Source organism: Hyperolius riggenbachi, chromosome 12 (assembly GCF_040937935.1).
Source record: "Hyperolius riggenbachi isolate aHypRig1 chromosome 12, aHypRig1.pri, whole genome shotgun sequence".
Classification (NCBI taxonomy): Eukaryota; Metazoa; Chordata; class Amphibia; order Anura; family Hyperoliidae; genus Hyperolius; species Hyperolius riggenbachi.
In genome coordinates, this window is record NC_090657.1 from 162,134,780 (window position 1) to 162,159,562 (window position 24,783).

Below are 24,783 nucleotides of genomic sequence, written 5' to 3' on the forward strand. Positions count from 1 at the left end.
GTAGCGATTCAGTTATGGGGGCAGCGCTTGGCCAACAGGCGCATACGTTTTAATTGTGATAATTTGGGGGTGGTATTAGCCGTGAATAGATTTTCGGCTTCTTCACCGCCAGTGATTCGAGTAATGAGGCATTTGGTTCTGTTGTGTCTGCGATTTAATATCTGCATCTTTGCGGTGCATTTGCCTGGGGTCGACAACATCATTGCTGATGCCCTCTCTCGCTTCCAGTGGGACAGGTTCCGGGCGGCAGCTCCTACAGCGGAAGAGAGTGAGGTTCCCTGTCCAGAGATGATGTGGATGATTCCTTTCAGGTGATATCGCAGCTGATTCGGAGGTCTCTATCGGAGTCGTCATGGGCAGCGTACGCGCCTGTGTGGAAAGCGTGGGACGTTTTGACGGCTCAGGTGGGCGACTGCTCAATGGATGAGGATCGGTCGTGCCTGCTCCTATACTTTGTGGGAAGGAATTTTGCGGAGGGCATGTCAGCTGCGGCCATGTCTAAGAAGTTGGCGGCATTGGCCTTCCTGTTTAAGTCTAGAAATCTCAGAGATGTGACAAAGGATTTTAGGGTGGTGCAGGCGATGAAAGGTTTTCGGGCGGGATCCATAAGGAGGGATTCTAGGCGCCCGGTCTCGTTCGAAATCTTACAAAAGGTGGTTCTGGCGCTGCAGGAAGTATGCTATTGTCAGAATGAGGTGGTGTTAGCATTCTTCGGTGCATTCCGGGTGGGGGAGTTGGTTAGCAGGTCAAAATTAGAAATGGGGGGCATCCTCGCTGGAGACGTCACGGTTCAGGAAGGATCGGTGTCAGTTATTCTGCGTAGATCGAAAACAGACCGTTCGGGAAAGGGGACGGTCATTACACTTTTTCAAATTGGGGGTTTACTTTGCCTGAGGGAAAATGTATTGCGTTTTTTGGCAATCAGGCCTGGTACGGCACCAGTTTTTCTGGCGCACGCTGATGGTCTGCCGCTTACACGGTTCCAGTTTTCCTCCGTATTCCGCAAATGTCTCGAGAGGGCCGGTTTTCCTCCCAGCGAATTTGCCCCTCATTCCTTTCGCATTGGCGCAGCGACAGAGGCTTCGCGCTGGGGCCTTAGCGAGGAAATAGTAAAACGGATAGGCAGATGGGACTCATTGAGATATAAGTCTTATGTCAGGTTGCATTTGATGTAGTAAATCTCATTAGGGGGAGTATGTGGTTTGTTCTTTTGTTCCCTTTGTTTTCTTTTGTTTTGTTGTCTTGCAGGAAGACCGGCTCTTGTGTGGATCTTTGGACACTCCTATGTCACAAGGGGAGCGAGGAGAGCTGCGGTTCGCCCGGAAGGGCGTCAGTTGGGATTTCCGCGGCAGGAGGTCCGGATCTGTTGGCTAGGTTTTCCTGGCATGCTATGGGCACGGGTTTTGCCCGAAGTCTGTAGGTATACTGAGTGGGACAGGGCCCCAGACGTGCTTGTTCTGCACGTTGGGGGCAATGATATTGCATCAAAATCCACCAGGTGTATCATACGGGACATTAAGTTCGATTTTGTAAGACTCAGGAGGGAGTTTCCGGCCACAGTTGTAGTGTGGTCGGACGTGATAGCTAGGTCTTCATGGAGACTGGCGAGGTCGGTGCAGAAAGTTAATAAGGCCAGAGTAAAATTGAATAAAGAAGTGGCTAGTTTTGTGATCCGTAATGGGGGTGTAGCGGTTAGGCACGTCGAGCTCGAAAGTGATCTTCATTTACTGCCTAGCAGGGATGGAGTTCACTTGAACGAAATCGGGACAGATTTGTGGGCGTTGGGGATAGAGGAAGGTATTCAGAGGGCGCTGAGAGTGTGGGCCTCTCTGGCGTGAGGATTCACGCCGGTTCGTGTTGGGGGGGTAAGGGCTCCGAAAGTTCTTGGTTTTAGGGGATTTGCCTCAGGTGCAAAATCACCCAGTTATGTTTCTCAGCAAGTGAGAGGGATTCGATGGGCAGAGCAGCTGTCCCCGAGCCGGTGACCGCGGCGGGGGCCGGTTACAGGCTGCTTGCCAGTTATCATGGACTTTCTACGTGATGGTGAAAAGATCGGACCCCTTACCTCAGCTCTCCGAATATGTGTTTAGTTTGTTAAATAAACGGGCTGCTATGGCCTATAAAATCCAATCAGGTGTCTTTGTGTTATTTGGGGGCTACAGTGGGTGGTTAGATCTGGGAAGGCTAGGCCATTGTACTATCAAGAAAAGGCCTGTAAGCGTAGTGCAACGCAGTCTGAAGGGCCTACACATGATAGTGTGGCCTGCATGGGAAGAAAAGGGTTAAGGTTAGAAGGAGGAGGTGGGATTTCGTAAAGGAGGAGCATTAGGGGTGCTAGGCAGAAGAGGCGGGTGGGGGGTGGAGTTATTCAGTCAGGCGATAGGAAGAAAGCTCCCTCCCTCCCTCCCTCCCTATTGGGTAGTGTAGATAAGTTGTGTTTTCCTTGCAGGTTTTGTTATTTTTCGTCATTGCAGCAGGAGGGGTAAGGGCTCCGAAAGTTCTTGGTTTTAGGGGATTTGCCTCAGGTGCAAAATCACCCAGTTATGTTTCTCAGCAAGTGAGAGGGATTCGATGGGCAGAGCAGCTGTCCCCGAGCCGGTGACCGCGGCGGGGGCCGGTTACAGGCTGCTTGCCAGTTATCATGGACTTTCTACGTAAAAATTTGCAAGAACAGAAAGCCCATAAACACAGCACCACTCTAATAAAATGGTAACATTTATTCAAAAAATATATATATAATATTGATACAAAATGACATCTTATAGTTCCAAACAAAAAATAAAAACAATTAAAACCGACCAATTGGTCCAAAATGGTTACAGCTGCCTACAATCATGTCTAATGAATATAAAGAAGTACAATCCACCACATGAATAAAATTGCAAATGTGGCACAGAATAATATCTGTATTATGACCGCCTCAGTGTGCATCTAAACAGAGCACACTCAAGGTTGAACCCGGGTTCAGTAAAACACACAATAAATGTACATATCCACATACAAGTGCAAGGGGAATAATAAAACAGTTGGTCCCTGTTAAGGAATAAATATAAATATAAACCAGTGCAGACTGCTATATATATATACACTCTAGGAGCAGCCTATGGAAAAGTGCATAGTGAAAATGATAAAAAAGAGAAAGAGGAAGATACTTAGCCCGGGCAGACCAAGAGGGGCGAAGACAGCGCAGCTGAGATGAGTAAGGTCCCTTCAGAACAGTCCCGCAAGCTCCGCGGGCGTCACCCCGCTTTTAAAGGAGAGGAGAGGAACACCACATTGCAGGACGCCAGATCGGCGTTTAAATAGAAGGTGCAGAGAGCGGAGCAGGCGCCCCAGAAATCCCCGCGCGTCAACCGGATGTGACGTCACGGGGACAGAAATAGAATCATGCTGGAATCCAGGAAGAGAAAACCACGTTGGAGCGCAAGCGGCAAGCAAGCCGAGGTGAGTAAACGCAGCTCAATGCCCATGACAACAGATAGACAGCAATAGAACAAAAATATGGAACAGCCAGGGAATGGCCGAGCAGAGCAAGTGATCACCAGAGAAAGACATATAGGGCTAGATAATACATTGTAAGACAATAATATCACTAAATCATTATGATATACTAAGCAAACGATCAAAATACCATAATACAATATACATGTATATATAAGCACAATTAAAGGGAGTCCAGATATATAGTACTGGGGCATATGGGGGCAAAGTTCATCCTAGTCCAGATCTTTGAAAGGGCAGGCAGTTCTTATTTAATATTAGATAGGACAGGCACACCAACGGGTCCGTCCAAAACGTCCAGAGTCCACATGAGTCCACAGGATTAAGGCATATAATAACCACGGATAACACAGAACAGGTTCAGGAACAGTGGCCAAAAACGTCCATACATCCATAAATCAGATGAAAACAGCATGTCATAAATATAATTCGATCTATATGAAGAAAATATATATTAGTCACCATGGATACATATATATATATACACATATCACCAAGGAAAATAAACCATGAATCATGTTAAAAAACCTGTCCAATCAATTTCCTCATTCATGCCCCGTGGGGCCATGCTGTCCAGTTGGTAAATCCATCTGGCCTCACGTTTAAGTAGGGCAGCTACTAAATCACCTCCTCTCAAACCTAATCTAATCTGGTCAATCCCACAGACCCGTAGCCCTGTATAGCGACCGCCATGCTCAAAAAGAAAATGGGCTGCCACTGAGGTTAAGACTTGATTGTTCTCCAGATCACGTTTGGCTAGTCTGATCTTAGATAGGTGTTGCTGAATTCTAGTTTTCAACATGTTCTTAGTTTGTCCAACATAAATTTTGCCACAAGTGCAGATCAAGGCATATACCACACCCCTCGCTTTACAATTGATGTATCCGTATAGTTTAAACTGTTTAGTACCATCTGTATTATAGATGGTCTGTTGGGGGCGCATATAGTCACAGATGTTGCATTCCCCACACGGATAACTACCTTTCAAAGGTCCTCTGCATCTCTTCATACCTTCAATAAAGTGACTTGAGCATAGTTTATCTTTTAGACTAGGACATCTCTTAGCTGTAATGGAAGCATTAGGAGTGATAAATCTGGCAATAGTAGGATCAGACAACAGAACAGGCCAAGATTTATTAAGCATCCTATAGAGATCTCTCCATTGATTATTGAAGGTAGTACTGAGTCTTACCAGTTGACTAGAGGGCTGAGATGCTTGATGAAGAAGTGAAGATCTGTTCTTGATTCTCGCCTTGTGGTAAGCCTGGGAAATCACTCTCTTTGGGTAGCCCCTATCTCTGAATCGATCAGTCAACCCACGTGCCTGCACAAAAAAGTCATTGTCATTAGAACAGATACGGCGTACTCGCAAAAATTGGCCAGTAGGGATATTGTCACGGAGTGATTTAGTGTGAGCACTCTGGTAATGTAAGAGAGAATTCACTGACGTTGGCTTACGAAAAAGATCGGTACTGAGTTGTCCCTCTGCATTGATCCTGATCTTGATGTCCAAAAAGTCAATCTCTGTAGATGAAATGTGCCTGGTTAAGTGAATATTCATGATGTTATCATTGAGAGTAGATAAAAACCTATCACAATCATCCTGTGACCCCCCCCACAGCATAAATATGTCATCAATAAATCTGAACCAGCCCAGAATATTGGGCTGGAATTCTTCCAAAGGAGGACCAAAGACTATCTCACGTTCCCAGAGACCCAGGAACAAATTCGCTATGGAAGGAGCGCACTTCGCGCCCATAGCAACGCCACAGGTTTGTTTGTAAAACTGCCCATTGAAGAGAAAATAATTGTGACTGAGAACAAAATCAGCCAGGCACAGCAACAGGCCCTTAAGCTCTCCCTGTTGATTACTTTCCATGTTAAGGAAATATGTCATGGCTTTTAAAGCCCATTGATGTGAAATATTGGTGTATAGGGACTCAACATCTAGGGAGACTAAAAGGGTACCTGGAGTCACTGTTAACTCTTCTATGGTCTTCAAAAGATCAGAGCTGTCTCTCAAATATGAGTCCAGGCTGGTCACATGTCTCTGTAGAAAAAAATCTATAAAGTCACAAGAGGGAGCCGTTAGACCCCCGATTCCAGCCACAATGGGTCTCCCAGGTGGACAAATAGCATTCTTATGGATTTTCGGTAATAAGTAAAAGGTTGGGATCACCGGATGCTTAACAGATAGAAATTCAAACTCCTTTTTAGTGATTGTACCTGCATTCCTAGCCGAAACCAGGATGTCATCAAGTAGGGCTTTATAATACTCAGTGGGGTTTCTGTTCTACCAGGAAAGCCCACTGAGTATTATAAAGCCCTACTTGATGACATCCTGGTTTCGGCTAGGAATGCAGGTACAATCACTAAAAAGGAGTTTGAATTTCTATCTGTTAAGCATCCGGTGATCCCAACCTTTTACTTATTACCGAAAATCCATAAGAATGCTATTTGTCCACCTGGGAGACCCATTGTGGCTGGAATCGGGGGTCTAACGGCTCCCTCTTGTGACTTTATAGATTTTTTTCTACAGAGACATGTGACCAGCCTGGACTCATATTTGAGAGACAGCTCTGATCTTTTGAAGACCATAGAAGAGTTAACAGTGACTCCAGGTACCCTTTTAGTCTCCCTAGATGTTGAGTCCCTATACACCAATATTTCACATCAATGGGCTTTAAAAGCCATGACATATTTCCTTAACATGGAAAGTAATCAACAGGGAGAGCTTAAGGGCCTGTTGCTGTGCCTGGCTGATTTTGTTCTCAGTCACAATTATTTTCTCTTCAATGGGCAGTTTTACAAACAAACCTGTGGCGTTGCTATGGGCGCGAAGTGCGCTCCTTCCATAGCGAATTTGTTCCTGGGTCTCTGGGAACGTGAGATAGTCTTTGGTCCTCCTTTGGAAGAATTCCAGCCCAATATTCTGGGCTGGTTCAGATTTATTGATGACATATTTATGCTGTGGGGGGGGGTCACAGGATGATTGTGATAGGTTTTTATCTACTCTCAATGATAACATCATGAATATTCACTTAACCAGGCACATTTCATCTACAGAGATTGACTTTTTGGACATCAAGATCAGGATCAATGCAGAGGGACAACTCAGTACCGATCTTTTTCGTAAGCCAACGTCAGTGAATTCTCTCTTACATTACCAGAGTGCTCACACTAAATCACTCCGTGACAATATCCCTACTGGCCAATTTTTGCGAGTACGCCGTATCTGTTCTAATGACAATGACTTTTTTGTGCAGGCACGTGGGTTGACTGATCGATTCAGAGATAGGGGCTACCCAAAGAGAGTGATTTCCCAGGCTTACCACAAGGCGAGAATCAAGAACAGATCTTCACTTCTTCATCAAGCATCTCAGCCCTCTAGTCAACTGGTAAGACTCAGTACTACCTTCAATAATCAATGGAGAGATCTCTATAGGATGCTTAATAAATCTTGGCCTGTTCTGTTGTCTGATCCTACTATTGCCAGATTTATCACTCCTAATGCTTCCATTACAGCTAAGAGATGTCCTAGTCTAAAAGATAAACTATGCTCAAGTCACTTTATTGAAGGTATGAAGAGATGCAGAGGACCTTTGAAAGGTAGTTATCCGTGTGGGGAATGCAACATCTGTGACTATATGCGCCCCCAACAGACCATCTATAATACAGATGGTACTAAACAGTTTAAACTATACGGATACATCAATTGTAAAGCGAGGGGTGTGGTATATGCCTTGATCTGCACTTGTGGCAAAATTTATGTTGGACAAACTAAGAACATGTTGAAAACTAGAATTCAGCAACACCTATCTAAGATCAGACTAGCCAAACGTGATCTGGAGAACAATCAAGTCTTAACCTCAGTGGCAGCCCATTTTCTTTTTGAGCATGGCGGTCGCTATACAGGGCTACGGGTCTGTGGGATTGACCAGATTAGATTAGGTTTGAGAGGAGGTGATTTAGTAGCTGCCCTACTTAAACGTGAGGCCAGATGGATTTACCAACTGGACAGCATGGCCCCACGGGGCATGAATGAGGAAATTGATTGGACAGGTTTTTTAACATGATTCATGGTTTATTTTCCTTGGTGATATGTGTATATATATATATGTATCCATGGTGACTAATATATATTTTCTTCATATAGATCGAATTATATTTATGACATGCTGTTTTCATCTGATTTATGGATGTATGGACGTTTTTGGCCACTGTTCCTGAACCTGTTCTGTGTTATCCGTGGTTATTATATGCCTTAATCCTGTGGACTCATGTGGACTCTGGACGTTTTGGACGGACCCGTTGGTGTGCCTGTCCTATCTAATATTAAATAAGAACTGCCTGCCCTTTCAAAGATCTGGACTAGGATGAACTTTGCCCCCATATGCCCCAGTACTATATATCTGGACTCCCTTTAATTGTGCTTATATATACATGTATATTGTATTATGGTATTTTGATCGTTTGCTTAGTATATCATAATGATTTAGTGATATTATTGTCTTACAATGTATTATCTAGCCCTATATGTCTTTCTCTGGTGATCACTTGCTCTGCTCGGCCATTCCCTGGCTGTTCCATATTTTTGTTCTATTGCTGTCTATCTGTTGTCATGGGCATTGAGCTGCGTTTACTCACCTCGGCTTGCTTGCCGCTTGCGCTCCAACGTGGTTTTCTCTTCCTGGATTCCAGCATGATTCTATTTCTGTCCCCGTGACGTCACATCCGGTTGACGCGCGGGGATTTCTGGGGCGCCTGCTCCGCTCTCTGCACCTTCTATTTAAACGCCGATCTGGCGTCCTGCAATGTGGTGTTCCTCTCCTCTCCTTTAAAAGCGGGGTGACGCCCGCGGAGCTTGCGGGACTGTTCTGAAGGGACCTTACTCATCTCAGCTGCGCTGTCTTCGCCCCTCTTGGTCTGCCCGGGCTAAGTATCTTCCTCTTTCTCTTTTTTATCATTTTCACTATGCACTTTTCCATAGGCTGCTCCTAGAGTGTATATATATATAGCAGTCTGCACTGGTTTATATTTATATTTATTCCTTAACAGGGACCAACTGTTTTATTATTCCCCTTGCACTTGTATGTGGATATGTACATTTATTGTGTGTTTTACTGAACCCGGGTTCAACCTTGAGTGTGCTCTGTTTAGATGCACACTGAGGCGGTCATAATACAGATATTATTCTGTGCCACATTTGCAATTTTATTCATGTGGTGGATTGTACTTCTTTATATTCATTAGACATGATTGTAGGCAGCTGTAACCATTTTGGACCAATTGGTCGGTTTTAATTGTTTTTATTTTTTGTTTGGAACTATAAGATGTCATTTTGTATCAATATTATATATATATTTTTTGAATAAATGTTACCATTTTATTAGAGTGGTGCTGTGTTTATGGGCTTTCTGTTCTTGCAAATTTTTACATGTTTTTTGAGCCCTTGCACACTCTTATCATCATTATCATAGTGTAGTGTTGCGGACACTCCTTTGCTCTTGATGGACTTTCTACGTGATGGTGAAAAGATCAGACCCCTTACCTCAGCTCTCTGAATATGTGTTCAGTTTGTTAAATAAACGGGCTGCTATGGCCTATAACATCCAATCAGGTGTCTTTGTGTTATTTGGGGGCTACAGTGGGTGGTTAGATCTGGGAAGGCTAGGCCATTGTACTATCATGATCACCCTCTACTCCTTGTACATACAGCTGCTTGTATTATCTGTGAGCACTTAAAGCTGTATGTGAACTGTGTGAGGATTCACCCCTGGATGGTTAAGATGCTAAAACTTTTGGCTTGCTGCAAATTGTGTACATCTTGGAACTGGGCTAATCGGATGCATTTCCTGCTGATTTAGATTTTCCTAGCTGCATGCTGTTTTCATTAAAGGGAACCTAAAGTGGAACCGGCCCCTCAGTCATTCCGCCACGCTCTGCTCAGTCGCACTGACACTCTGGAAGATGCATACGCGGCCCTGTGCTGCGGGCCTCCAATGCACTCTCTTGCCTGGGAGCGTTCTGCGCTTGAACAGCAAATATGTACGCATGCACAGAACACCCCTGACTAGGGGAGCGCAATGGAGGAGGCGCAGGACCGGGCAGAGTACTCCTCCTCATTTTCGGAGTGACATTGCGACTGAACGGAGCAGTGCGTGATAACGGTGAGGGACCAGGAGGACTTCAGGGGGCTGGTATAAGCCCCAGGTAATTTAAATTGGTCAGTTTTTTTTTTTCACTTAGAGGAAGTGTCGCAAAAATCTTAAAATTTAAAACACCTACAAATAAGTACATTTCTCCCAGAGTAAAATGAGCCATAAATTACTTCTCTCCTATGTTTCTTTCACTTACAGTAGGTAGCCATCTCTCCATAGGGGATTCTCAGCATGGCCTTTATTCTTTATAAAGAGCTTCCCTGAAAGAGTTTTATACAAAGATGCTGTCCAGCCTCCCTGCTCGCTGCACACTTGTTTGGCAGTTGGACGGAGCAACTGCCATTCACTACGTTTTTTTAAAATAAAGAAAACCCTGAGCACCCTCCTATGAGAAGATAGGTTAGTCCAAGATCTGTCGGTAATGTCAGATTTCTACTACCTACTGTAAGTGACAGCAACATAGGAGAAAAGTAATTTATGGCTCATTTTACTCTGGGAGAAATGTACGTCTTATTTGTGTTTTAAATTTTTAAGATTTTTGCGACCGTTCCTCTTTAAGGTACCCTGTAAATTTGCCAGGAATGTGGGATGGATAGCGTCTCATTGCCCATCTCTAGTGACAGGGATGAGGTTTGGGCAGAACTGTGAAGTCGGTCCAAAAATCCTCCGACTCCTCAGTTTAGGATTCCTCCGACTCCTCGACTCCTCTAATTTGCATATTACAATTTTGTTGATTAACAGTATGTAACGTGAAATTTGTCTCTTAACTGCCAACGCTTAGGAAAGACAACTGAAGTGAGAAGGATATGTAGACTACTATATTTATTCCCTTTAGACTAAAACTAGTCCTTGGTAAGAGTACTTGTAAAAGGTACAAACCGGAACAAAGAACATCTATCAGGTCCTAGGCAATGTAACTGTGGGTACATGTAAGAATGATGTGCAGGTACTCTGCAGGGGAATGAGGAGATTCTTCCTCTATTACACATCTGAACATGGATCAGGCAATGTGACTGTGGGTACATGTAAGAATGATGTGCAGGTACTCTGCAGGAGAATGAGGCGATTCTTCCTCTATTACACATTCTTCAGGTACAATCTTTAACCAGGTTTATGGGTGATGGACAATACCTCTGTGTTCAATGTGCACAACATTCTCAGTGGATTCCCTGCAACTCTGTGGGGAGTGTATATGTAGAGTATAGTACTACTGTGTAACAAAGGAAACCTGAGACAGATGAAATTAAAGCTTTATACATACCTGGGGCTTCCTCCAGCCCCCTTCAGGCTAATCAGTCCCTCGCTGTCCTCCTCCGCCACCTGGATCTTCTGCTATGAGTCCCAGTACTTGAGCCAGTCTGGTGTAGTGCGCATGCACACACTCCGCCGCCGGGAGCGTACTACACCTGCGCAGCACTATTGTGCAGGTGCAGAACGCTCCTGGCTGTGGAAGCGGCACATAGCCAGACTGCTCTGACTCGCTGAATTACCTGGACTCCTAGCAGAAGATCCAGGTGGCGGAGGACGACAGCGAGGGACTGAATGGCCTGAAGGGGGCTGGAGGAAGCCCCAGGTATGTATAAAGCTTTTCTTTTAATTCGCCTCAGGTACCCTTTAATTCATAGTCCCCAAACCAAATTTTAACAACATATCAAATTATTTGATTTCATGAGCAAAGAGAGTGCATACATTTGCATAAACCAGCATCAATGCAGAATTATTTCCATCTATTAGTGACACGGCTACACATCAGGCTTTATACTTACAGCATAGATGTTATTTCGTATATATGTTACGGCCAGAACCCGAAGTTTGGCCACTTCTAGTTCTGGCCGGCCACTTCGGGTTCTGGCCGGCCAATGTGTGAAGTGGCTGCTGCGCTGCGGCCAATGTTAGAAATGGATTGATTCCTCTCAGGTTAATGTATCTTCTGGCCGCAGCGCAGCGGCCAAACGTATCACAACTTAGTGAATTTATTGCAATTCAGCCGGCGGCAATGTAACAATTCAAGCCGCCGGCTTTTTCTCTGCGCCTCTCTCTCCTCCCCCCCGCCTCTCTCGCTCTTCTATGGGCAGCCGGCGGGGACACGCGTGTCCCCCCGGAGTCGTTCGTCGCGGCAGGGGAATCCTGCCGTTCTTGCAGAGCGGGTGCTGGCAGAAGCAATGTCTGCAGCCTCCCCGCTCTGCTGCCCTGGCGCCACGAACGACTCTCGGGGACACGCATGTCCCCGCCGACTGCCCATAAGAGGAGAGAGAGAGAGAGGCGCAGAGAAAAAGCCGGCGGCTTGAATTGTTACATTGCCGCCGGCAGAATTGCAATAAATTCACTAAGTTGTGATACGTTTGGCCGCTGCGCTGCGGCCAGAAGATACATTAACCTGAGAGGAATCAATCCATTTCTAACATTGGCCGCAGCGCAGCGGCCACTTCGCGCATTGGCCTGCCAGAACCCGAAGTGGCCGGCCAGAACTAGAAGTGGCCAAACTTCGGGTTCCGGCCGTAACATATATAAGAGATTCCTGTGCACACACAGGGGAGGACTGGGACCTTTTGGCCTGGGGGGAAACACAAACTAGAGGCCCATGTTCATGGCAGCCTCAGCCCAAAAGGTCCCCCCACACACACTTACTGTATATCCAGAGAGGGACTATCCCTTCAAAAGAGGGAAAGTTGGGAGCTATGAAGGTAAAGCAGGCCATACACTGGCTCGATTCACGGCCGTTTCGACAGCAGATCCGATCCTGGGATCGAATCTGCTGCCAATCGCTTGCGCTAAACGCACCCGCCGATCCGATTCCCTCCCGAAATCGGATCGGTCCGTCGATCGCGCCGTGCGGGAAATTACCCTCGATCGCCCGGCGGTAGGAGCGCGTCGCTTGCGGCGTACGATTCGGGCCCGATCCGAGCATGTATACATTACCTGAAGCTGGCTCCGGGGTCCTCTTCTCCTCGCTGCACCGCATTTCCGCATGTCCCAGTGTACGCTTATACTTCCTGTGCCACTCCGGTGACCAGGAAGTTGAAATAGAGGGCCCTCTATTTGAACTTCCTGGTCACGGAGTAACACAGGAAGCGCCGGGATGGAGCAAGAACAGCGGTGCGGTGCAGTGCGGAGAAGACGCCCGGGAGCCAGCCTCAGGTAATGTATACGGGGGGGGGGGGGGGCAGGCGGCAGGAGCAGCTGAACAGATTGTGATCGGTTTCAGGCTGAAATCGATTCACAATCTGTTTGCAGTAAAGGCAGCCATACGATCCCTATCTGATCAGATTCGATCAGATAGGGATCTGTCAGCTGGTCGATCTAATGGCACATCGACCAGTGTATGGCCACCTTAAGAGAGCAGACAGAGTTTTTTCCCCACAGACCCTCCAGGCAAGGCTCTGCTCTGCAGCATGCTGTGTATATTTACTTTTCCGCCCTCTAATTGCTAATTGGGCTTTTATTTCCCTCAGCCAACCTAGTGGTTCACATTGCTTTATACAATAACCTGATATAATAAGCCATGCACCAGCCCTAAATCAATAAATGAGAGGCAGCCTGGGGGGAAATCTCCCCCTTCCCCCCCTGGCCAGTCCTCCCCTGTGCACACATCATATATACAGTCACAATCAGATATGTATATCTGACTTTACAAATACGGGGACTGCCTAATTGAAGCAGCACACAGTGGCGTCCCTACCATAGAGCGCAGGGGGGCGGGGCGCACCGGGTGACAGACACCCAGGGGGGTGTCACCACGACCCCCCCACAGCAGCACAGCAGGAGGGTGAAAGCAGCGCTAGAAGGAGGGGCTGTGGAGGCAGCGGTGGGGAGGGGGGAAATATCCCCCCCCTCCCTCACCTGGCACCCCTCCTTCTGCCTCTCTCCCTCTCCATAGATAACTGTCGGCAAGTGCAGGGGCGGCCGGAAGCGTGCTGAGACTTACTCACCTCATTTCCGCGTTCCAAGCGTGGAGCGCAGTGTCATGTCGTCACAGGTCTCTGTCTTCAATGTCGCCCACTGTGCTTCCTGATTAGCGGAAGCACAGTGGGCGGCATTGAGGGCGGAGATCTGTGACGACATGACGCTGCCACGCTTGGATCGCGGAAATAAGGTGAGTAAGTCTCAGCACGCCTCCGGTAGCCCCTGCATTTGCCGACAGTTAGCTATGGATCGGGAGAGAGGCAGAAGGAGGGGTGGCAGGTGAGGGAGGGGGGGGGGGATATTTCCCCCCTCCCCACCGCTGCCTCCATAGCCCCTTCCTCTAGTGCTGCTTTCACCCTCCTAGGGCATTTATACTGGGGGCAACTAAACTAGCTATACTATTACTGGGGGCAACTAAACTAGCTATACTTAGTTGGGGCAACTATACTGGCGGGGGCAACTATACTGGCTGGGGGCAACTATACTAGCTATACTGTCTGGGGGCAACTAAACTAGCTATACTGGCGGGGGGCAACTAAACTAGCTATACTTACTGGGGGCAACTATACTGGCTGGGGGCAACTATATTAGCTATACTTACTGGGGGCAACTATACTAGCTATACTTACTGGGGGCAACTAAACTAGCTATACTGGCTGGGGGCAACTAAACTAGCTATAATGGCTGGGGGCAACTATACTAGCTATACTGGGGGCAACTATACTAGCTATAATGGGGGCCACTATACTGGCTATACTGGGGCCCACTATACTAGCTACACTAGGGACCACTATACTACCTATACTGGGGGCCACTATACTAGCTGTACTGGGGACTACTATACTACCTACACTGGCTCCTGGCGCTACCTAAACTAGGGGGCACCTCTCACTACGTAAACTATCTAGGCCAGCCAGCCCAACATCACCACCAGCCAACCAGCCTAGAATCACTGGCAAAAAGGCCACAGCATCACCCCCAGTCAGGCCAGCATTTACTTCAACCAGCCAGGCACAGCCCAGCATCACCGCCAGCCAGCCAAACCACAGCATCACCGCCAGCCAGCCAGCCCAGCCACAGCATCACTGCCAGCCAGGCCACAGCATCACTGCCAGCCAGGCCACAGCATCACTGCCAGCCAGGCCACAGCATCACTGCCAGCCAGGCCACAGCATCACTGCCAGCCAGGCCACAGCATCACCGCCAGCCAGGCCACAGCATCACTGCCAGGCCTTTCAGTCCACACATCATCCCCAATCCAGCCCAAAACAGTATTGCCAGCCAGGCACAGCAGCCAGTAGAGAAGAACTCAGAAGCCAGGTGAGAGGTGTCTACCATATTAAGGGGGCATTCTGCCCATTTATGTGAAATGCTGTCTATTTATGTGCCTCATGACTGCTGAATTTGTCTTGTTGGGGGCCTCATGGTTACTGGATTTGTCTTGTTGGTGGCCTCATGATTGCTGAATTTGTCTTGTTGTTGGCCTCATGATCGCTGAATTTGTCTTGTTGGTGGCCTCATGATTTGTTGGGTGCCTCAAGATTTCTGAATTTGTCTTGTTGGGGGCCTCATGATTGCTGAATTTGTCTTGTTGGGGGCCTCATGATTGCTAACTGTGAGACTATGGGAAAAGCTCAATCATATGAGACAATAGCCTTTTAAAACAGAAAATGTAAACTGGGGGAGGGGGTTTCTAAAACAATACATTTTTCAGGAGTAGGATGGATGAGTTGTTTATCTTCACAGTTTATTTTCCATAATGTTCACGTATGAGTTAAAATGTTTGTATTTAGTTTAAATTGCTGTTGGCGCTTTACGATAGATAAGTGACTTTTGGGTTGCAGTTTGGGCACTCTGCCTCCAAAAGGTTCGCCACCACTGTCCTAATCTAATGTCCCACCATTGCTAAGTTCATGTAAATTTGTCTCCACCTGTGACCACACCCACATTTTGGTCCATGACCACATCCATTTTTCAGCGCAGCCGCACAATGTAGCCCCATTTTTCGGCTAAGCGCGCCGCACGTTGTCTTCCTGGTTGGGAGGGGTGTCTGTGGATAATCAGCACCGGGTGCCAAATACCCTAGGTACGCCACTGGCAGCACAAGTAACTAATTTTTAATGACTATTATCTGAGAAATAGAACATTTTATCATATTTTCTATTTTAATTACAGTTACAAATGCATTAGGAGTCGGAGTCGGTGCATTTTTTCCCCACTCAGACTCCAGGCGCTCAAAATTGCTCCGACTCCACAGCCCTGGGTTTGGGCGATGCAGACGTATTAGGAGGTTGTTTCAAACTTATTGGGGACCGGCTGCCTAACCCCCTTAAGGACCAGGGCATTTTACCTGCGGGGAGGGGGGTCAGGCAGCCGGGTCCACAGTATAGTTAGCTAGGCATGGTGTCCCCAGTTGTCCCCTGTATTGCCAGCAGCCTTTACTCACCTCCCAGGCTCCAGCGATTAGCAGCTCTGGCCGGTGTAGTGACAGAATGTGCAGCTTTGCAGATTGTGCAGCTCTGTTGGTACTGCGCATGCGGCTGTACAACGTGCGTGCCGTGTCATCCCCCCTCGCTGCAGCGTGAATTAACCACTTAACGACCGCCTAACGCCGATAGGCGTCGGCGGGTCGTTAGTGGTATAGCATGGCGAGCGGCCTTTCCATGCCAGTTCACGGAGGGTGTCTCCGTGAACAGTGTGCGAGCCGCCGATCACGGCTCGCACACGTAATGTAAACACGCAGGGAAGAAATCCCAGCTGTTTACGTCATACGGCGCTGACTGATTGTCCGGGGATCGCCGCCATATGATAGGCTGAAGCCTATCCTACATGAAGGGAGAGGGAGGGAGCGCAGAAAACGCTGCGGAGGGGGGCTTTGAAGAGCCCCCCCCCCCCCGCAAAGCGCAGCAAGCCGGCGGTGATCAGACCACCCCAGCAGGACATCCTCTAGTGGGGAAAAAGGGGGGGGGTTTGAAGTCTGATCGCCCTGGCTAAATCCTGATCGGTGCTGCGGGCTGGAGAGCCCACGCAGCACCGATCTCAGGAAAATCCCCTGGTCCTTAAGTGGTTAGGAAAAGTGTATATTTTAGTGCTACTCTGCTCTCTATCATTATACTCAGCCCCTCGCCGCCGGCCTTCTTCCTTTTTTTCCCCTCCTGCTTTTTGCTGGACAGTGTTTCTGATGACGGTGGTGGGTGGAGGCGGCCAGAGACGTTTATAAACAATGCAGCAGCAGAAAAATGGCCATGCGCTTTAACTTGTCACAATTTGATGACATGTAGCTTGATGCTCTAGCACGTGATGACGTTTCCCTTCAGCGTGCTGGGCTGCATTCGGGCTGCACATTCTGTCTTTACACCGGTATCCTCGCTCCCACTGACTCTTAAGTTCCGTGCCGTGGCCTCATAACGCCATCAAGCTGGGACACGACACTTAAGGCAGCTGGGATGCCTGACAGAGTGGAGGCATGCGACAATTGCCGGGGGAATGTCAGGAAGGTCCCGTCTTCTCCTTCCCCTCCTACCGCTGCTGTTCAATAGTGATTACTATGATCCGCCGGCGATCGTAGTGATCATGTGATCAGGAGCCAATCGCGATGCCTCCTGATCAGTGAGGGGAGATGTCAGCTGTCATATGACAGCTTAAAGGAGTCATCAGGCAAAGTATAGTAAAATGAGTGGTACTTACCGGGGGCTCCCTCGCCGCGGCTCTGCCTGCAGCCGTTTGCCGCAGCTCCGTCCCGGTCCCCGGCGATGATGTCAGAGCGACCTCCAGGTCGCTCTGTACTGCGCCTGCGTGAGCGGAGCTGTCAATCACTGCCACGTGGGCCAGAGCGGACAGTGCCGCTCGCGCAGGTGCAGTACAGAGCGACCTGCAGGTCGTTCTGACGTCATCGCCGGGGACCGAGACGGAGCTGCGGCAAGGGACATCCTGGGAGCTTGGAGCTGGAGGAAGCCCCCGGTAAGTGCCACTCATTTTACTATACTTTGCCTGATGACTCCTTTAACCACCTGAGCGGTCTGGACGAGCTCAGCTCGTCCAACACCGCCGGAGGCTGCCGCTCAGGCCCTGCTGGGCCGATTTACATCAAATAAAAAGCAGCACACGCAGCCGGCACTTTGCCAGCCGCGTGTGCTGCCTGATCGCCGCCGCTCTGCGGCGATCCGCCGCGAGCAGCGGCGAAAGAGGGTCCCCCCAGCCGCCTGAGCCCAGCGTAGCCGGAACAAAAAGTTCCGGCCAGCGCTAAGGGCTGGATCGGAGGCGGCTGACGTCAGAACGTCGGCTGACGTCGATGACGTCACTCCGCTCGTCGCTATGGCGACGATATAAGCAAAACAAGGAAGGCCGCTCATTGCGGCCTTCCTTGTTTATTCTGGGCGCCGGAGGCGATCGGAAGATCGCCTCCGGAGCGCCCTCTAGTGGGCTTTCATGCAGCCAACTTTCAGTTGGCTGCATGAAATAGTTTTTTTTTTATTTAAAAAAAACCCTCCCGCAGCCACCCTGGCGATTTAATCAGAACGCCAGGGTGGTTAATCTACCCTCTCGGGTACGCACGATCGCATTGGGAGCTAAAGTCTTTGGAAAATGAAAGATCACAGACCAATCTTACCACCTTTCATGCTGTATGAGAGCCATACCTTCACAGTCTTTTCTATGGAGCTGAACTCCCCATCAGAGAAAAAAATCTTTGCAAGATGCTGTACACACAGATGCTGTACAGACACAAAAGATCAGTATCTGCAAAAGATCTGTTCCTGCCAAAGATCCATTCCTGCAAATTGCATTCATAGTCTATGAGATCTGCAGATCATCATACACACCTTGTTTAACTGACATTCATCTGCAGATCAGACAATCATCTGCAGATCTGAAAATCCATCCTGGTGGATCTGATCTGCAGATGAATGTCTGTTAAACAAGGTGTGTATGATGATCTGCAGATATCATAGACTATGAATGCATTTTGCAGGGACAGATCTTTTGCAGATACTGATCTTTTGAATGTCTACAGCATCTTTGTGTGCAGCATCTTGCAAAGATTTCTGTCTGATGGGGAGTTCAGCTCCATAGAATAGACTGTGTAGATATGGCTCTCATACTACATGGAAGGGGGTAAAATTGGTGTCTGATCTTTCATTTTCCAAAGACTATAATCTGATGTGTGTATGAGCCTCTAGACAGCCACAAGTGTGCCGTAGGATTTAATACACATGGTCCCCAGAAGGTTAAGCTGTATATCTGACACAAATCCTACAATACAGGCATTCCAGAAGCAGCACAACCTACTTCTGCATGTTTGTGTGTTATGCTGCACTGTTTCTACTCCTGCTTGTTAATTTGGATTGAGATGTGCGGAGACGCCCTCTGCTTTATATCTCTGGGTAGATTTCTCAGCTTGCAGGTCACACGCAGCTGATTTTATGCATTATTTTCATGCTGTGTGTTTTACAATCGATGTTTTTGTTTTCCAGGTTGACAAGGCAACCGGCAGAGTGACCGGCTGTTTCAAGACGTACGCCATCTGCGGCAACATCCGTAGGATGGTAAGTGATACTGGTCTGAAGGCTGTACAGGACTGCTCACCGTCTGGGTTCTTATCTGAGAGTCCACCAGAGTGTCCAGTGTCTGACACAGGTGTGAGGTGGCCACTCACCAAATGGAGATCCAGTCTTTTGTTGAGTCTGCCTGAGATTAATAAGGAACATTGGTATTTTTAGAAATCCGCCAGTGAAGAAGGGATACGGATTATGAATCCATTTTTTTTCCTCCTAATTAAGCTAAAAATAATTAAACATTTAAAAAAAAAACAACAAAAAAAACGTATTTAACCACTTAATCTCTGAGGGATTTTTTCCCCTTACGGACCAGAGCAGTTTTCACCTGTCAGTACTCCGACCTTTCATTTGCCAATAACGTTATCACTTCTTATCCCACCTGGTTGAACTCTATGGACGTATGTCTTTTTTTCAACCAAAATAACTATGTAACTATGTAATTAACGTTCAATGCATTTTAAAGGAAAATCGGGGAGAAAAATGAAGGAAAAAACCCACAATTTTTCCAATTCCATCCCCTATAGTTTTAAATTAAGAAATGCTACTGTATATAAAACCTCAGATTGTATTTGCTAATTTGTCCCTTTTATTAAAACAGTTAAATGATGTCCCTCGTGCCAGTGTATGGCGACAATATATTATTTTGAACTAAAGGTGTATTTTTTTCTGTTTTGTGCCAGACAAGGGCTTTTTATAAGTCAAAAGCTTACTGTTTATTCATCTGAGTTAGCCAATAAATGGTAAAATCTTGATTCAAAACGCCGTATTTTTTTGTTTGTAACCAATCAATAAATAATGTTGTTTTGGCAAATTGTAATGTACCCTCACGACATACATAATAATAATAATAATAAAAAGTGGAGTTCCTAGCGTAACACTCTGTATGCTAAAAGTAGAGCTTTGGAAGCGATTACTAGACTTTATGATCCTTCATTGGGAAACCTGAATTATGCAGAAAACCACACTTCAACTCCCAGGCTAGTGGACAGTCACGGGGCTGTGGTCCATGTCGCCCTTCATGTGACTCTGTGCTTTCTTCTTCCAGCACTTAAACCAGAAGCAGGAAATGCTGAAGTTGTGTGGTGTGGGTGACCTCCCCGTGGCCCTGTCCATTAGCTGAGGTGCTGCACTGTGGTGTTCAGCATAATTTGGGGTTCCCAATGCAGGATCCCAAAAATACCAACAGTAGTGGCTATCCTCTCTGACTTCTGCAAAAATATGAAATCTTTACTCTGACTGATCACTATAAACCTGCTTTCCTCTTCTTGCAGGGTGAATCTGATGATGCTATTCTCAGGCTGGCAAAAAATGATGGAATTGTTTCTAAGTAAGTATCAGCTGCCCCCCTCCTCCCTCTTCTCGTGATACGCCACACTCTTTACAGGATTAATGTTATCTTCAGAGCTCCTCCCCCTGCTGGTGTGGTAGGATTGGTTGATGCCTTATTAATGTTATCTGCATAGCTCCTCCCCGCTGGTGGTATGCCACACTCTGGGCAGGATTGGGGACCTCTTATTAATGTTATCTGCAGGGTTCCGTGTGTGTGTGTGTGTGTGTGTGTGTGTGTGTGTGTGTGTGTGTGTGTGTGTGTGTGTGTGTGTGTATATATATGTATATGTGTTGCAGGACAGTGCTGTACTACTAGTCCAGCTGGTTTTTACATGGGGGGGGGGGGCAATCTTGGGATCTTTTGCCTTCCATGATTTTGCAGTTACACACCTGGAACAAGCATGATTAGTACAGTCACATCACAAGATTGGCATTCTGATCCCAGCCCAGTGAAAGTAAGAGAAATCAGTCCAGCAGCCGGGCACCTGGCAGAGAAAGGATGTCAGGCTCCTTGTTCCTTTCATTTAGATTTCCTGTCATGAGGTGTGGGAGCAGCCATTGCTGGTATACTTCATATGCTAAATTACCTGGCTGTCATAATGCTCCTCTGGCTACAGTCCTGCCAGAATACCTGATCTGCATACTCCTTCCTGGTGAGAGGATTACACAGCGCCTCTGTGTTGCTCTTAAACAAAATTACAGGTAGCACTTACTGGCTGCAGGAGAGGTGTTAACCCATGCTGACACTTATAGCCAATGTGCTCCTTGTTGAGTTAGCCCCCCCCCCCCCCCCCCCTATAGGATGGAAACTGCTTTCCCCTTGTCAAGATGGTGCAAGAATGATTGTATCTACCAAGATTTCTGTAGCTTGTTTGGGGGATTTATAGTTTCCTGTTATAGAATGCCAATTGCCTGGCTGTCCTGCTGATTAGTGTTGGGCGAACACCTAGATGTTCGGGTTCGCGAACGTTCGCCGAACATCGCCGCGATGTTCGGGTGTTCGCGCCGAACTCCGAACATAATGGAAGTCAATGGGGACCCGAACTTTCGTGCTTTGTAAAGCTTCCTTACATGCTACATACCCCAAATTAGCAGGGTATGTGCACCTTGGGAGTGGGTACAAGGGGGAAAAAAATATTTGAAAAAGAGCTTATAGTTTTTGAGAAAATTGATTGTAAAGTTTCAAAGGAAAAACTGTCTTTTAAATGTGGAGAATGTCATGTTTCTTTGCACAGGTAACATGCTTTTTGTCGCCATGCAGTCATAAGTGTAATACAGAGAAGAGGTTCCAGGAAAAGGGACCGGTAACGCTAACCCAGCACCAGCAGCAGCACACGTGATGGAACAGGAGGAGGCGCAGGAGGAGAAGGCCACGCTTTGTGAGACACAACAACCCAGGCCTTGCATGAGGACAAGAAGCGTGCGGATAGCATGCTTTGTACCGCCATGCAGTCATAAATGTAATAAAGATAAGAGGTTCAATAAACAGGGACCACGCGGCAACGCTAACCCAGCAGCAGCAGACGTGATGGAACAGGAGGAGGCGCAGGAGGAGAAGGCCACGCTTTGTGAGACACAACAACCCAGGCCTTGCATGAGGACAAAAAGCGTGCGGATAGCATGCTTTGTACCGCCATGCAGTCATAAATGTAATAAAGATAAGAGGTTCAATAAACAGGGACCACGCGGCAACGCTAACCCAGCAGCAGCAGACGTGATGGAACAGGAGGAGGCGCAGGAGGAGAAGGCCACGCTTTGTGAGACACAACAACCCAGGCCTTGCAGGAGGACAAGAAGCGTGCGGATAGCATGTTTGATAGTGCTGCCCAAAAAATTATATGGATCCGTGGACCCGGGCAGTACTGGGAAGTGGGAACGCAGATTTTAGTACCTAAACACATGATACAACATGTTTTCCGGGGTCGGACTCTGAGGCACATACAGATGGTCCCGATCATCATCCTCATCATACAACTCTTCTCCTGAGTCTGACCCACCCACCACCTCTGCCACCCCAACATCCCCAGACACAGACCCCTCATCGTCCTCAACATTAACTTGGGATGCTGGCCTGAGCCCGACCTCCTCCTCCACATCAGGCCCCATCATCTCCTCAATGGCAGCCCTCAATAATCGCTCTGGCGCCGGACCAATGGACACAACGTTCTCCTTTGGGGAGGGCTGCTGCTGACCACTGGCTGCTGGGGTGGATGTTATAGCTTGCGTGGGGCGTTGCCTGTTGCTGTTGTTGGGAGTGCTGCTCACAGCGGAGGTCTCTGAGGAACTCATGGTGAGCTCATATAGTGGTTGTGTACTGTTCCCAGCAGACACAGAGTGGCAGTAAACACAATGCTATATAGTGTGCTGGGTGAGCGGTGTACACAGACTGGCAGTAAACACAATGCTATATAGTGTGGCTTAGTGAGCGGTGTACTACTGTTCCCAGCAGACACAGAGTGGCAGTACACACAATGCTATATAGTCTGGCTGAGCGGTGTACACAGAGTGGCAGTACACACAATGCTATATAGTCTGGCTGAGCGGTGTACACAGAGTGGAAGTACACACAATGCTATATAGTCAGGCTGAGCCGTGTACACAGAGTGTCAGTAAACACAATGCTATATATAGCGTGGCTGAGCGAGGTACACAGTGGCAGTACACACAATGCTATATAGTCAGGCTGAGCCGTGTACAGAGTGTCAGTAAACAATGCTATATATAGTCTGGCTGAGCGAGGTACACAGTGGCAGTACACACAATGCTATATAGTCAGGCTGAGCCGTGTACACAGAGTGTCAGTAAACACAATGCTATATATAGCGTGGCTGAGCGAGGTACACAGTGGCAGTAAACAATGCTATATATAGTGTGGCTGAGCGAGCGGTGTACTACTGTTCCCAGCAGCGACACACAATGACTGGGGGGGACCCTGGCTAGCGTGGCTGGAGAGCGAACTACCCTGCCTGCCTACCCAAAGCTAAACCCACAGAGAAATGGCGGAGATATGACGTGGTTCGGGTATTTATTTACCCGAACCACGTGACCGTTCGGCCAATCAGAGCGCGTTCGGGCCCGAACCACGTGACCCGTTCGGCCAATCACAGCGCTAGCCGAACGTTCGGGGAACGTTCGGCCATGCGCTCTTAGTTCGGCCGTGTGGCCGAACGGTTTGGCCGAGCACCGTCAGGTGTTCGGCCGAACTCGAACATCACCCGAACAGGGTGATGTTCTGCAGAACCCGAACAGTGGCGAACACTGTTCGCCCAACACTACTGCTGATCCTCTGCTTCTAATACTTTTAGCCATAGACCCTGAACAAGCATGCAGCAGATCAGGTGACTGAAGTGACTGGATTAGCTGCATGCTTGTTTCAGGTATGTGATTCAGCCACTACTGCAGTCGGAGAGAACAGCAGGGGCCGCTAGGCAACTCCTATTAACAGAAAATTAAATATGGAAGCCTCCATATCCCTCTCACTTCAGATGTACTTTAAGGTGCTCCCTTTTTTTACATGAGTTTTCAGTACTTAGTTGCTATAAATGAGGAATTTCCATGTACTCGTTCCCTGAACCATAGTTCTATTAGACTTGTGTGAACTCAAACACTGAAAGTCCATACATGTTACATGTCTGACAAGCAGCCTCCCACAGCATCAGCAGTCTGCTGGCTGTCAGACATGTCTTGTGTGGAAACAGTAAATTCGGGCGCCTGAGGCTAGTGGACAAATCGGGCGCCGCCATTCACTCCAATAATAAATATCGTTTAATGGGCGCCCGATAGGAAAAAAGGGCGCCGGAGAAAACTAACGTTTTAAAAGCGGCGCCCGGAGACTTAATGTTTTATTACTGTTTCTCATGATTACACATTATTTAATGATTTATACATTTTTAAATATTATTTTTAAACGAAAAACAGTACAATATTTTTTTCCAAACATTATTTTTAAACGAAAAACAGTACTTTTTTTATTTTTTTATTTTTTATTTTTTTACATTATTTTTAAACGAAAAAACCAACAGGGGGGTCTTAGGTTTAGGCACCAACAGGGGGGTCTTAGGTTTAGGCACCAACAGGGGGTCTTAGGTTTAGGCACCAAAAGGGGGGTCTTAGGTTTAGGCACCAACAGGGGGGTATTAGGTTTAGGCACCAACAGGGGGTCTTAGGTTTAGGCACCAACAGGGGGGTCTTAGGTTTAGGCACCAACAGGGGGGTCTTAGGTTTAGGCACTAACAGGGGGGTCTTAGGTTTAGGCACCAACAGGGGGGTCTTAGGTTTAGGCACTAATAGGGGGGTCTAGGGGTTAGGGGTAGGTACAGGGAGGGTTACTTAGG

General features: G+C 47.5%; 2 protein-coding genes across 2 annotated transcripts in view; both read left to right on the plus strand.

Annotated features, from left to right (window-relative positions):
* The window catches only part of LOC137542249 (small ribosomal subunit protein eS21), a 45,971-nt gene that overhangs the window by 20,694 nt on the left and 494 nt on the right, over positions 1 to 24,783 (plus strand). Inside the window, exons 3-4 of the mRNA XM_068264018.1 lie at positions 19,037 to 19,108; positions 20,392 to 20,447. Of these exons, the coding sequence (XP_068120119.1) occupies positions 19,037 to 19,108; positions 20,392 to 20,447 (128 nt within the window). The remainder of the gene's footprint in view (positions 1 to 19,036; positions 19,109 to 20,391; positions 20,448 to 24,783) is intronic.
* The window catches only part of LOC137542247 (small ribosomal subunit protein eS21), a 191,178-nt gene continuing 189,263 nt past the window's right edge, over positions 22,869 to 24,783 (plus strand). Inside the window, exon 1 of the mRNA XM_068264017.1 lies at positions 22,869 to 22,878. The gene's annotated coding sequence lies outside the window, so the exon portion shown is untranslated. The remainder of the gene's footprint in view (positions 22,879 to 24,783) is intronic.